Source organism: Hipposideros armiger, unplaced genomic scaffold (assembly GCF_001890085.2).
Source record: "Hipposideros armiger isolate ML-2016 unplaced genomic scaffold, ASM189008v1 scaffold_133, whole genome shotgun sequence".
Classification (NCBI taxonomy): Eukaryota; Metazoa; Chordata; class Mammalia; order Chiroptera; family Hipposideridae; genus Hipposideros; species Hipposideros armiger.
The window spans coordinates 1,101,847-1,116,911 of record NW_017731483.1 but is presented as its reverse complement, the minus strand read 5'-3'; the positions used below and the strand labels follow the sequence as shown (position 1 = coordinate 1,116,911).

The 15,065-nt window shown below is 42.9% G+C and overlaps 1 protein-coding gene across 3 annotated transcripts in view; it reads left to right on the top strand.

Annotated features, from left to right (window-relative positions):
* COL15A1 (collagen type XV alpha 1 chain) overlaps nucleotides 1-14,826 on the top strand; it is a 102,424-nt gene extending 87,598 nt beyond the window's left edge. For all 3 annotated transcript variants that reach the window (XM_019649467.1, XM_019649469.1, XM_019649468.1), the window contains 7 exons: nucleotides 244-308; nucleotides 1,642-1,770; nucleotides 1,919-1,978; nucleotides 2,865-2,924; nucleotides 11,128-11,313; nucleotides 12,606-12,721; nucleotides 13,718-14,826. In XM_019649467.1, coding sequence (XP_019505012.1) covers nucleotides 244-308; nucleotides 1,642-1,770; nucleotides 1,919-1,978; nucleotides 2,865-2,924; nucleotides 11,128-11,313; nucleotides 12,606-12,721; nucleotides 13,718-13,931 — 830 coding nt within the window. In that variant the 3' untranslated portion in view covers nucleotides 13,932-14,826. The remainder of the gene's footprint in view (nucleotides 1-243; nucleotides 309-1,641; nucleotides 1,771-1,918; nucleotides 1,979-2,864; nucleotides 2,925-11,127; nucleotides 11,314-12,605; nucleotides 12,722-13,717) is intronic.
* The last annotated feature ends 239 nt before the right edge of the window (nucleotides 14,827-15,065 follow it).

Sequence of the window (15,065 nt, the reverse complement as noted above, 5' to 3'; positions counted from 1 at the left end):
AAAAAAAAAAACAACTGAGAAGTCCTAGGCCAGGGCTGTAATCAAGAAGCCCAGCTCTTCCCAGAGCCAGTCCATGGGGCCGAGTCCTATGCTGGGATCAGAGTGCCCAAGATCCAGGTACAAGTGGCCGTGCTTTGCAGCACTGTGAGTGGCGTTGTGCTCTCTCCCCTCAGTGACCAGCTGACACCGGAGGCGTTTTTCAGAGTCTGCTTTTTTGTAACTTCTCTTTTTGTTTTGTCTTAGCTGTAGCCCTTCCAGGCCCGCCCGGTCCTCCAGGACAGCCGGGGCTTCCGGGATCCCGAAATCTGGTTAGTATAGTTATCAATGCGTATTCATCCTTCTGCTTTAGATGGGTTTACTTAGCACTTCAGCTGCAGTGTTAGGGGCTGGCACACCTTTTACGTTGGAATTGGGCCTCTGTGACAATAGCATTGGTGCAATTCCACAAACAGAGAGTATTTATTTTTTCTTCGGATGACTTATTAAGTAAAAAGATACAGAATACAAAATCATTTATGATTTAAGTTCCACCCTTTGAATCCTTTGTTGACTAAAGTGTAACCAGAACCAATCATATTACATCAAAAAACATAAGTACGAGAGTGTAAACAGTATCACAGCAGGCCCTGTGCCGGCAATTCAGCTTTCTCTATTCTGCCAAAGGATGTCTCTTGTACACTTGTTACCCTGCAGGTCACTGAAGTGGGGTAGACCCCCAGAGATTATTATGATGCACCGACAACAGGACAAATACCTCACAAGGATGTCAGGAGTCTTAGGGATGTTCTGTGATCTTTGCTGGTTTTTAGTTGGAAAATTTGGCTGCCAAATGAAAGAACAGTCCAGCAGATGATAGAATTTTGATATTTGGTGCCTTTGGGGAGTTTCTAAGCCATTCTGAAGCATGCAGTCATTATCCTCAAGGCTAGGTGAAAATTAATTTTTCGTAATCTTTCTCAGTTGAAATGAAAAGGAAAAGCTCTCTTGGTTGATGTTTCTTTGAGACTTTGTGCTTTTTGATAGATTCCTGCAGCTCGTATGTCTACTCCCCAGGTAGGTCATCATGGCTGTCTAACCTTTGGCAGCTTTCTAGACAGAGAAATTACAGACACTCATTTGCTGTCGTGTATTTAATATTATAACTACCCAGCCAGCCAGAAAGGATTCAAGACCTACGTAGAATTGTTGACTTGCATGCATTTCTTATTCCAAATGAGAACAAAATTGAAACTCTTTAAGGAGCAGAATGAGATAACACATTTAGCAATGTTGGTGCCACTGAGCAACTCACAAACATGGAAGCAGCAAAATCTACCGGGGATTTTGCTCATGCCAGCACCTAAAACAAAGACAACTCTGATTTCAGTTTTTCAATGTCTTTATATTCACAGAATATTATCATCCTGTTTCAATTTATCTATTATAATTTAGAGTTGTGTTCCAAAGTAAATCATGTTTTTGTTTGATGAAAAAGAATGTCCTTTGGTTATTGATGAAGTTATATATCTCTGTCTGGCACAATAAGCCTTTTCATTGACTATGGGGGGATGGCTCAGAGTGGACTTTACAAAGAGGTCAGTTTTTAAATGTGCAATCACTCTCATGGTAACTGCAGTGTTTGGAATTTTCAATATCTGACAGGTTACAGCTTTTAGCAACATGGATGACATGCTGCAGAAAGCGCATTTGGTGATTGAAGGGACGTTCATCTACCTGAGAGACAGCACAGAGTTTTTTATTCGTGTCAGAGATGGTTGGAAAAAATTACAGGTAAGTCTTAAACTTTGTTAAATAAACTGCCTCCAAATACCTTCTAAACATAATAATGTACTCCTGTAAGTGCCATTTTTCTGTTTTGAAAGTAGGCCAGCAGTTTCTAGTTGATGTTTCATTTGCAATGTACTGTTTTTCCTTAAAGCTGGGAGCACTGATCCCCATTCCTGCCGACAGCCCTCCACCCCCTGCGCTATCCAGCAACGTGAGTAGTTTCTCTGGCTACGTTGTTCTCCTTCCTTCATCAGTATTTACTGAGTCCCCTTTGGTATCCAGCACCAAGCTCTCCAAACTCTGGACAGCCAGCTCTGCATGGTTCAGTATCTGGTGGAAACCCAGAAATGACCAAGTGCCAATAGAACGTCCTCACAATACAATAGAGAGAGAACTGGACCCAAAGGCTAGAGATCTGTTCCCATGTCATAGCTGAATCCTCTTGGGCAAGCGGCTTGCCTTCTCTTGGCCTCAGTTTACTCATCTGTGAAATCATGATTGGTGTAAGAAATGTAGAAGCCCCTTTAATATTTGACACTCTGAGACTTCTTTGCTTGATAAGAATATCAACAACTTACATTGTCCACTTTTTAACCCGACAACAACCCTCTAAGGCAGGTACTATCATCCCTATTTTGCAGATGAGGAAACTGACGTCCTGAAAAGGTGACTTTCACTATAAGTGAATGAGTTGGCTATAAAAATCTACTTCCTTGGTTCATTGTTCTTTCTTAAAGACTTGAGAATACCACCTCCTTTTCTAAGGGTCCTTTTTTTCATTCTTGCATGAAACGCTCTCTAGTTAAAAGTGGCCCAAAGGGGCCGGCCAAGTGGCTCAGTTGGTTAAGAGCTTGCTCAAGAATTTGTGCTCTGAGCAACAGCGGTTTGATTCCCGGCCCAAGCTGAGCTGCCGCTGAGCTGCCAACAGATGGCAGGATGGCTCAGCTAAAAAAAAAAGAGTGGCCCAAAGACAATAACAAACTAAATTATCTTCTCCAGAAACATACATTGCACTTGCTCCTCAATGTACTCTGAAGAACAGAATGAATGAAATGAAAATATTCAGAACTGTTTTTTTTCTTTTTTTACTATAACAGCCACATTCGCTTCAGTCTCCACTGGCATCTATTTCAATTGTCAATTATGAGAGGCCCGCAGTAAGTAAAATTCATGCATTACCTGTGCATATGTTGAATGTGTGTCGACTATGTGCTAGGCACACAGTTTCTACCCTCAAGATATATATAGACTACTGAGAGGGGCAAACAAAAAATAAGTAATTACAATACAGTGTGGTAAGTCGTTTGGGTGAGGCAAATACAGGGAACTGGGGGTGCGAGGAAGGTCAAAGACATCTGCCTTCTTTAGTGGAGGTGACCTCTAAACTAAGACCTAAAGAACAGTTGAGAGCAGGAGAGAGCCAGATGGGAAGAAGAGGGTGGGAATTCCAGGCAGGGTGACAGTGGAACAGAGGGAGGTAAAGGGAAGTTGCTATACATTTCTGTAATTCCAAGTATTTCAGTCTGGCTGAAGGAATAGAGTTCAAGGCAGAAGAGAGAAGTTAGTCTGCAGAGGAAGTTAGTCTGCAGAAGGTAAGGGTTACTCATCAAGGACCTTCAAGTCAAGCTAAGGACTTTGACCTTTTCTAGTGAACTATGGGGAGCAATGAAGGATCTTATGCAAGAAAAGGGTATATAAGATTTGCATTTCAGAAATTACCTTGGGTACAGTGCACAAATGGATTGGAGGAGACAGGACCAGGGGCCCAAAGACAAGTTAAGTGGTTACCATACTGTATGAACTAGGATCACAACAAACATGTAAAAAATAGATTGGAGAGAAATTAAGGAGGCAAAAGTGACAAAGGATAATCAATGACACATTTGGTCATTGATTGGATATGGGGTGGTAAAGATGAGGGAGATCAGGAATGGTGCCCAGTTTTCTGCTTGGGTAACTGAGTGGTGATAGTTTCCTTTCCAGGGATCGTTTTGTTGCTGGGATTAGAAACTCTCACTCTCTTTCTTCACTAGCTAAGTGAAGATCTTTTTCAGGGACCTCATGGAACTCAATTACAGGAAGTATAATTTTTGTCCCTGCTGTTAGTCTGCTCCACTATCTCTACAGACCAGCTTCTGCAAGGGTCTTTCTTCCTGCCCCCACTCCCCTCAACCCCACCCCCAACACACAGACGTAGGTTATATCTACAAAGCTAGCACACAGCTTTGGGTTGCTGTGGCACTGATCCTGGCCCCAGCTCTGTGTAATCTTATAGCTACAGAGCCCAGGACTACCTGACCCAATTCAGAGTCTTGAGAGAGAGAGAGTATACGAGTATGTGGGTCATCTTGGGTCATGAGAGAGAGAGTATATGAGTATATGGGTCATCTTGGGTCAATCACCCACTACCAAACAAAGCAAAAGTAGCCAAGAGAATGAGGTTGCATGGCCTAAGGCCACTCTTTTTTAGCAAGTATTGTGGGGGCAGTTTCAAAGAACAAGGCATGGTCATGGCAAACACCAGAAGCATGTTTCCTATAGTGCTGCCATTCACCATGTGGGATCTCATATGGGCATAGTGATTCTGAGGTACATGTAGGATACCTGAGTGTCCGCTACCAGGAGGGAATAGGATATGGAAGTCTGAAACCTTGCAGTGGGTCTGGTTTGGAAATACAGACTTAGAGTCTTCAGCTGAGCCATGGTAATGATGACAGGGGTGGTAGGATTCCCGAAAGAGAATCTCTACAGTGAGAAGAGATTGAAGTATAAGGAGCAAAACCAAAAAGGCACTGAGGGAATAAGTATGACAAAGAAACTGAGAAGCCATAGCCAGAGAGGAAGAAAGAATGCCAAGCAAAGTAGAAGCCAACAGTGTCAAATGCTGCCAAGAGGTCCAGCAAAAGAACTAAAAGGTGTCCTTCAAATTTAGAAATCAGAGAAAAGCATTCCTATTGCATGGAGAGACACCAACAAGATGCTGGTTGGTCAAGGAGTAAATGGTAGGTGAGATGAGAAAAGAGAAGTAAGTGTAGGGAACTCTTCAAAAAGCTTAGCTATAAAGGGGAGAAGTTTAAGCAATAGCTAAAGGATTTTTAAAATACTATTTTATAAATTCTAAAGTAATACATTTTCATTGTAGAAAGTTTGGACAATCAATAAAAAGATTGGTAAAGAAAACAGAAAATCACGTGTAATTTTACCAAAACTACAACTATCCACAAAATCACCATTTTAACATTTTGATTGTTGTAACATTATTGTCTTCATAAAAAAATGATAGATATTTGGGAGATTTCTGGTCAAGATGGCAGAGTAGGTAAATGCTATGCTCACCTCCTCTCAGTACCACATCAATTACAACTAAACCACAGAACAGCCATTATTGAGAATTGCCTGAAGTCTAGCTGAACTGAAGCCCTACAACTATGGACATACAGAAAAGAGGCCACCTCGAGACTGGTAGGAGGGTCAGAGACACAGAATGGGCTGGTCCCACACCTGTGTGTGATCATTAAAAATTGGGAGGGATATTTTGGCTGCAGGTGTCCCCCTGAGAAGCAAGGGGTCCCAACCCCTCCCCAGCCCAGGGTTTCAGTGTAGAGGCGAGAAGTCCCCATAATGTCTATCTGTGAAAACCAGAAGAGATTGTAGCTGAGTACACCTGGCTGCACTCCCAGGTGCTCCTCTTATGGGGCCCACACATGGACTTACTTGCTTACAGACTCACTCACTCTGAGCTCCAGGGTTGAGGAAGCAGCTCATAAGGCACCAGGGTCATAAGGGGAGGAACAGAGTTTTCTGTCTTTAGGGTGAGGGCTGGAGGGGCAGCTTTCACCCGGATAGAGGTGCTGATGGGAGCCATTGTTTCTTCGTTGAACCTTCCCACCTCCCTAAGTGCAGATGTAGGCAGACACCATATCTGAGTCTCCATCAAACTGGCCATCACCTGTTGTCTGCCCCACCCTAGTGATTCCCTGAGACCATGCCCCACCCAACTTTTGGGCACACCCAAGCTGCTTCCAGTGGCTTTTCCCTATAAGTGGCCTGTCTTGGCTCATGCTGCAGACTTTCCTAAAATCTCTCAAAGGTTCACAAAACCCAAACAAGCAGCATTTGGCTTTGGTATGTTCTGTACCACTGGCTGAGCAGCCCTAAGCCTGGCACTAGTGACAGCCAGTCTTGATTCATAGCTTGGCCTCATAAGGCACCTCCAAGCACAGTGCGGGTCACAGCCATCTCTGGATTGCTTTGTGGCTCATGCCAGGTGGCCCCCAGCAGGGCACAGACTAAGGCTGAACTTGACCTGCAGCAGGTCCCCTCCCAGGAGGCCCTAGAGCTGGCAGGCCCAGTGGCCAGCTTTGGACTGGGCCAAAGCGTCACCCAGCCACCTCCAAGGACAACACACCCAAAGGGCAGACTAGGCAGGCACAAGAGTCCTGCTAAAGCTAACCTTGTTCTGTAGAGTCAGCCCCTGCCCAGAAGCTTCTCCACTGTAGTCACAGCCAATCCTCACAACAAATCACCCTCAGGGTGAAACCCTCCCATTGAAGTGCAAACAGCAATCACATCTCAACTACAACAGGAGGGCACACACAACCCACACAAGGGACACACCTGGAGCACCTGGCTCTTGTGACCAGGGAGACTGCACCATTGGGTCCACAAGACACCTACTACATAAGGCCACTCTACTAAGACCAGGAGGCATAACAGCCCTACATAGAAACAAACACAGGGAGGCAGCCAAAATGCAGAGACAAAGAAACATTTCCCAAATAAAAGAACAGAACAGAACTTCAGAAAAAGAACTAAACAAAATGGAGCCAAGCAATCTACCAGATGCAGAGTTCCAAACACTGATTATAAGGATGTTCAATGATTTCAGGGAGAACTTCAACAAAGAAATAGGAAACATAAAAATGGAGGTAGAAAACATAAAAAAAGAATCAGTCAGAAATTAAGACTACAATAACTGAAATGAAGAATACATTAGAAGGAATCAATAGTAGATTAGATGAAGCAAAGACAGATGAAATCAATGATTTAGAAGATAAAGTAGCAGAAAACACCCAATCAGAACAGCAAAAAGAAAAAAAAATATCCAAAAAATGAGGAAAGTTTAAGGGGCCTCTGGGACAAGATCAAGTGTACATCATAAGAGTACCAGAAGAAGAGAGAGAGCGAGGAATTGAGACCCTATTTGAAGAAATAATGATGGAAAACGTTCCTAACCCTGCAAAGGAAATAACACAGAAGCCCAGGAAGTGCAGAGTCCCGAACAAGATGGACCCAAACAGGCCCACACCAAGATACATCATAATTAAAATGACAAAGGTTAAAGACAAAGAGAGAATCTAAAAGCGGCAAGAGAAAGGCAACTTACAAGGGAGACCTCATAAAATTGTCAGCTGATTTCTCAATGGAAACTTTGCGAGCCAGAAGGGATTGGTATAAAATATTCAATGTGATGAAAAGCAAGGGCCTACAACCAAGGTTACTCTACCCAACAAGGCTACCATTTAGAATCAAAAGACAGATAAAGTCTTGCTAGGGAGACCGCATCATGGATGGTGTAGAGGCTTGATCACTCCACTGTACACCTGAAGCTGATGTTGGATAATATTGTATGTCAACTATAAGTGAATATATATATATATGTATATATATATATANTATATATATATATATATATATATATATATATATATATACATATATATATACACACACATATAGTCATGGGACGTGGAGTATAGTGTGGGAGTGGAGTCAAGGGAATTGTAATAGATATTTATGATATTGGGGGGAAGTGGGGCTGCAGATTGGGGTTGTCACCTCGAGGGGTAAAAAGCATAACTATTACACTGTGTTGTACAGATGAAACTAATTCTAAAAAATGTGTATTTCACAATAAAAAATAATTTTTAAAAAAAGACAGATAAAGAGCTTCCCAGACAAGAAAAAGCTAAAGAAGTTCCTCACCACCAAACCAGTATTCCAAGGAATGTTAGAGGGACTTCTTTAAGACAAAATAAAAAATAAAAACATAAAAAATATGAGTAATAAAATGGCAATAACTACATATGTATCAACACTTACTTTAAATGTAAATGTATGAAATGCTCCAATCAAAAGATAGGGTGGCTGAATGAATAAGAAAACAAGACCCTTACATATGCTGCCTACAAGAGACTCACTTCAAGGGCCGGCCAAGTGGCTCAGTTGGTTAAGAAGCTCGCTCAAGAGTTTGAGCTCTGAGCAACAGCGGTTCGAGTCAGCCCGAGCTGAGCAGCCACTAAGCTGCCAACAGGTGGCAGGATGGCTCAGCTAAAAAAAAAAAAAAAAAAAAGAGACTCACTTCAGATCAAAAGACTCACACAGACTGAAAGTAAAGAGATGAGGAAAAAATATTTCATGAAATGGAAACAAGCAAACTAAAAAAGGTTGTGGTAGCAATACTTATACCAGACAAAAAAGACTTTAAAACAAAGGCTATAACATAACAGGAGACAAAGAAGGACCCAGTAATCTCACTTTTGGGTATTTATCTGAAGAAACCCAAAATGCCACTTTAAGTGGATGCATGCATACATATGTTTGTTGCAACTTTGTTTTCAATGGCCAAAATATGGAGGCAGCCTGGGTGTGTGTCGATGGATGAATGGATAAAGAGTATATGGTACATATATACAATGGAATATTGCTCGGCCATGGAAGAGAACAGGCTCTTGCCACCTATGGCAGCATGGATGGACCTGGAGAGTATTCTGCTGAGTGGAGTGTCAGAGAAAGACAGATGCAATGTGATTTTGCTTATATGTGGAAGCTAAAGAACAAAATAAACAAAGAAATAAAACAGAAACAAACTCATAGATTCAGAGAACATTTTGATGGTTGCCAGATGGGAGGGGGGGTTTGGAATAGGTGAAAAAGGGGAAGGGATTAAGAAGTACTAATTGGTTATTACACAGTAGTCATGGGGATATAGGGCATAGCATAAAGAATGTAGGCAATAATATTGTAATAAATATGTGTAGTGTCAGATGGGTCCTAGATTTATTGGGGGGTGATAGATGAGAGGGGTTTGGGGGACAGGGTGAAAAAGGTGATGGCGTTAAGAAGTACAAATTGGTAGTTACAAAATAGGCTTGGGGATATAAAGAAAGCATAGGCAATATAGTCAATGATATGGCAATAAACATGCATAGTGCCAGGTGGGTACTAGACTAGTCAGGGGGATCACTTCTTAAATTATATAAATGTCTAACCACTGTGCTGTACACCTGAAATTAATATAAAATAATATTGAATGTCAACTGTAATTGAAAAATTTAAAAAGGAGGAAAAAGGTAAAGGGGAATAAGAGGTTCAAATTTCCAGGTATAAAACAAGTAAATCATGGGGATATAACATGCAGCATGGGGAATATAGTCAATAATATTGTGATAGCATAGTATGGTGTCAGGTGATTGCTGGGCTTATCATGGTGATCACTTTTTTAGGTATATAAATGTTGAATAACTATGGTGTACACCTGAAACTAATATAATATTGTATGTTAGCTATATTTTAATAAATTATTTTTAAAAGAGTATCAGTTACCCTTATCACAACAAAATCAAAAAAAAAAAGATAGATATTCATTATAAAAATGTTCTAGCAATTAGAGGAATACAACATGAGGACACAAAAGCTCCCAATCCACCATTCACAAATAGCCATCATTCTAGGCATTTCTCTGTGTATCTCTTTAAAGAAGGAGAGATGGAGATGGGTGGGATTAGGAACATGGTGGGAAGCCCTGCACTCACCACTACACCTACGCCTGTCCTAGGCGTCCCCTAACCTAGGGGAGCCATCCTCTGTGACTGCCTTTTGGTGTAGGAACATACGGCCTACATTGGATGATGAGACCGTAGGGCCTCTTCCCGTGGGTGTTGTAGTCCCCAGATACACAAGAGGGAGAAAGATGAGGGTGAGACCAGTAACCAGGTAGCATGGGCATTAGGCAGCAGAGTCTGGATGTGGGGCTAGGAGTCTGGTGACCTGGAAGTATTCATGGTGAGTAAGCAGGGTGCTGAAGCCCCCTCCCTATCCTAAGGGCTGGGAATGTAGGAGCATAAAATGCTACTACTGGGAGGGCTGCAGGGGAGGCCTCATGCCAGTGTGGAGTGGGGCTGGGGTGGGGGTGCTGGACCGCTGTCTAGCATGGTGATAAAGGCAGAAGCAGGGATGAATACAAAGAAAGAAATTGGGGAAGTAGCAGGCTTGGAGCCTGTCCTCTCTGAAATGGAGAAGGAGCAGGGTGGTGAAATGGAGAGAAATATCCAAAGAAGTGCCAGGACTGCATGGGTCAGTCTGGGCATCGTAGTTCATGGCCAGCTATGGACAACTGGCTGCACACTTGATAAGTAGAAGAATGTCAGCATGCTGACACTTGGTGCTGGGGACAGTGAGACCTGAGTGGCAACACAGAAATGAGGAGACAAGCACCGAACACCTCCTGCCTCACCACATGGAGCTCATTTCATGTCCACTGGTTTCAGATACTTTAAAATATTTTTATTTTCTGGACAGTTGAGCCCAGGTCCTGCACCAGCCCTCCCCAGCCCTATGCTGGTGAGATAAATGTTGCTCCTGAGATGAGATCACGGAGGGAGGTGACTATTCCTTGATTGTGGATGTATTCCAGAGGGTACAGCACAAAGGGCTGGGAGAGAAGGCTGGATTTTGGGGAGCAAAAGTGTGGGAGAAAACAGACTATGGAATGGCTTTTATTTGGGCTGCTGACCAAGGTGGCAGGGATGTGAGGCTAGAATTACTGTATGGCCCCATATTTCCAAAAGGGTCTCTCCCTGCAGTCTTAGTAATAAGTGTCATGACCACCTTTCAATGCCTTTTCCCTTTTGGCCCCTTAGAGTCAGCCCTAGGCCTACTCGGGAGGTAGAGGAAAGGTCAGGAGGCAGATAGCTTAGTATAGCTCTGGGATCCAGGACCAAAGCCAGCTTAAATCCCTCCTAGAAAAGGAACTAGACCCAGAAGTCTCCCACAACTGGTGGGCAGGCTGGATTCTCTGAAGTGCGTTATTCTGTTTTGTTTTTCTCACATATGGAAGAATTTTCCACCATTTAGAGCTGTTCAGAGAGCTGACATAGGGTGCTTTGGGAGAACCTGAGCTCTCTTTCACTGGAGATAGTCAAGCTGGGACTGGAACTCCAAGGGCAGGTCAAAGTCGAGTAAGACGACCTCTGGCATGCCTTCCATTCCAAGACGTCTGGCATCGCATTAGGAACATGAGATGCTTATAGGGCTTGGGCCTTGTCGTTATCTGCAGACTTTTCTCTTACTTTTTTTCAGCTGCACTTGATCGCTCTGAACACGCCATTTCCTGGAGACATTCGAGCTGATTTTCAGTGCTTCCAGCAGGCCAGAGCTGCAGGACTGTTGTCCACCTATCGGGCATTCTTATCTTCCCATTTGCAAGATCTCTCCACAGTTGTGAGGAAAGCAGAGAGATATAGCCTTCCCATAGTGAATCTCAAGGTAAAAATATTGTTCTCATTGCCTCCTGGCTACGCTGGTCTCCGCAGGGACTGGAGGCGGTTGCCAATTCCTGACGTCATCAGAAGGGTGCTGGTTCAAGGCCCAGCCTGTCCTCGATTGGCTGTGTGACTGGATGGAACACTTTCCTTCTATGTTCCTCAGTTTCCTAATATTTACAGTAGCCCTGCCTGCTTGGATGGTATGACTCACAAAACGACTGAAGGAATAATAACCTCTTTCACTTACATAGCTTTTTTAATGTTTACAAAGTGCTTTATCCCTATTATCTTAATAGACACTTCCAATAAAAATGGGAGTTATTCTTTTTCCAGTTTGTCAGATGAGGACATTGAGACTCAGAAGGAGAAAGGAGTTTGCTCAAAGTCACTATAAACTAGATTTAGTTTCCTTGACCCCCACATAGGTCTGGGGCTCTTGGTTCTGCTGAAAGATGCCTTGTGTAAGGCATCAACTGCGTGTCACCAGAGAACACCTGGTGAGCACTGGTCCCAGAGCAGAGCCACTTTGTCCAACACCCTGGTTTGGGGCCCTCAGCACATCTAAGCTGCCAAAGGCTGGTAGATATTTTTCTGCCCCCATTTGCTGGTAAGGCAGGGCCTCAGAGAATCCCTCAATGGTATAATTATACCATGGAAGTAGCCAATTTCTTTAAGGCTACAGAGGGACAGCTGTCTTACTGCTCACACATATCCTGGATCCCAAAGGTACTTGGAGACCCTCTGGTCCCTAGGACCCTAGTACTCCAATTTGGAACCTTGAGGCTAGCATCTTCCATCCTGACTCTACACCCAGCACTTTCCATCTCCTATCCCAAGGTTCTGTTCTACCACATTCACCTACTCAAACTATTTGTATTCTTGGAATGCAAATAACTGAAGGAAACAGGGCGCCTTCAGAAAAAGGAGTAAGAGATTCATCTCCCTGTCACACATAACATGGATTGACACAGATTTGAAGCGCAACATATACATATAGAGATTGAAAAACAACGATAATCAAATAAAGGCCTAAAACGTACTTTTGATGGGAGGAGCCTTTGTACACATATCATGAGAGAAATTACCTCAAGAAATAAGTCAGTAAAAAACAAAAGGGTTCAAGAATGGATTACAAAATCAAACCACAAACATTTCCTGAGGGCCCACTCTGCCCAGACTCTGGAATTGGAATTGGTGGCTTCAGTGTGAGGTGACATCGGGGCCTTAAAGAATGAGTAAATAGCTAGTCTGTTTGCAGGCTGATGGTATAATGATCCTAATGTGTCTCCATAGGGCCAAGTACTTTTCAATAATTGGGACTCAATTTTTTCCGGCTATGGAGGTCAGTTCAGTACACATGTTCCAATCTACTCCTTTGATGGCCGAGACGTGATGACAGATCCTTCTTGGTAAGTAGGGGTGGAAACCTCAAAGTATATAGTATGATAGACAGCTGTAGGAGACATTCTAATCATGGGATGCTTTTGTGAGCTGCCCTCTGGGCTGTTGCCAGCACAAAGCCTCAGGGAGGCAGCTGAAAGCCATGGAGAGAGGCCTGGCCTTGGAACCAGGAGACCTGAGTTCAGTACCTGAATATGGTTCCTTTGGCAAAGCACTTCCGCTCTCTGAGCCTCAGCTGCCTCACCTGTCAAATGGGCAAGATGCTATCTATACCATAGCATTGTTGTAAGAATAAAATGGTAAGTATGAGAACGTCTAGCATGCTGTAGGCACTTAATAAGTGGTAAGTAATACTATTCTTGGTGATCCTTTAACCCTATGCTATGAGCTGCACTCAAATTCTTTGAAAACTATGTACGCCAGTTCTACATACATAGAACAACTCAGCAAACCTTTGCTCAGTGTCTACTCCATGCCAGGCCTGAAAGGCATAATAATGATAAACCCACACTGCCCCTGCCCTTACAAGGGCTCACAGCCTACAGGGAAAGAGTGACACAGACTAGATATGATTCTAGAGAGAACATGGTCATTGTAAAATAGAGAAGCAGATAAGATGATAGGAGCACAGAGGAAATATTCATCATGACTTGAGGGTGGGAATCAAGAGGGCTTCCTGTAAGAGGAAGCATTTCATGGACTTTGAAAGATGAGAGGGAATCAGCCTGAAAATGAAAGAGAGACTGCTCCAGACTAAGGACCTTCATGAGCAAAGTTTCAGATTCACAAAAGCAGAGAGTATGACTTGAAAACAAGTACGAGCCGAGTATGGTTGGAATATAATGTGTTCAGCTAGCTAGAAAGAGCAGTGAAGATAGAGAGGTCATTTGGGGTCAGATCATGGAGGGTTCAGGAGTTTGACTTGACTCACTAGACTTCTGCCAATTTGTTTACTGAGCTATGCCACGAATAAGAAAAAGTAACATGACACAATTACTTTTTAGGCCCCAGAAGGTCGTTTGGCACGGCTCCAGCAGCCATGGCGTGCGTCTTGTGGATAAGTACTGTGAAGCATGGCGAACCGCCGACCAGGCAGTCATGGGATTGGCCTCCCCACTGAGCACGGGGAAGATTCTGGACCAGAAAGCATATAGCTGCGCTAGTAGGCTAATTGTTCTCTGTATTGAAAACAGCTTCATGACAGACGCTAGGAAGTAATGACCTTCCCATGATCCTTAAGAGCCTTCCAATTTTTCTGACGTGAAGAGTTGACACTGAAATCTAAAATGTTTAAATGTTGTAAATATTAGGTGTTTTTTTTTTTGATGACACATTCGTCACAACAGCAACCAAAGAAAACATACCTCAATACACTCAAAACTGAAGACATAAAGGACTCAGATCAAAGATAAAAATCTGATCCCTGTATCGGTGCTAGATTCTGCAGGAAACCCCATGCAGTGTGAACATGTCCCATCATGGTTTAGAGCAAGTTGAAAACAAAGGCCTTGGCATTCTGCCCACTGCATCCTTCAGAAAGTAATTTCCTCCTTGTAACCATTGTTGTTGAGTGTAAGATGTCCTTCATGTTTTCTTACAAAGTCAGTGTTTAGAAACGTTACCCCTTTCTAAGTTATATGCAGACCAAATGCTTTATTCTTTAATATACACCCATCATTTGCAACTGCTGTTCATACAGAGATACAGAACTGCTCAAATGATCCTACTTGTAGTTTCTGAAATTATCAGACTTTAATGTTTTTTTCCCTAAAATATTATTGCCATCATGCTTTGGGAGTTTTATATTTTTGCTACAATCATATTTTAGGATGGCATCTGTTTATGTCGCTCTGACTTGCTGGAAAAATGTAAACTCCAAATTATCTGAAACTAGAAAAGAAATAGTGCATAATCACTACCTTTCCCTGGTGGCCCTTCCACTCCCCCATTCCCCCCCACCCTAATTTTATGACTTCCATTTGGCAACTCTTGAATTATAAACTGCCATTGAACAAACAGGTTCATGGGGATGAATTTTCTGACACCTATATCTTTATGCTGTATACTTTGATTTTTTTTCCATGTAAGTGAACATAAAAACATCTTTTCCAGGCGCATTCTTCTGTTTGACTTTTTCCCCTAGTTCGGTTATTCTCCACCACTGATGTGGAAGTGACCCCAGGGTGGGTTTGCTAATCGTGTCACTGCCACTTGTGTATTTCGGGGAATGATCAGAGAACAGAATGCTCATCTGCGCCTGCATGTTGTCTCCTACTCTGTTGGGGCTGCATGGAGTGAGCAGAAAAACCCCAGTATGGGAAAGAGAATGAACTATGACTGTCTCAATGCATG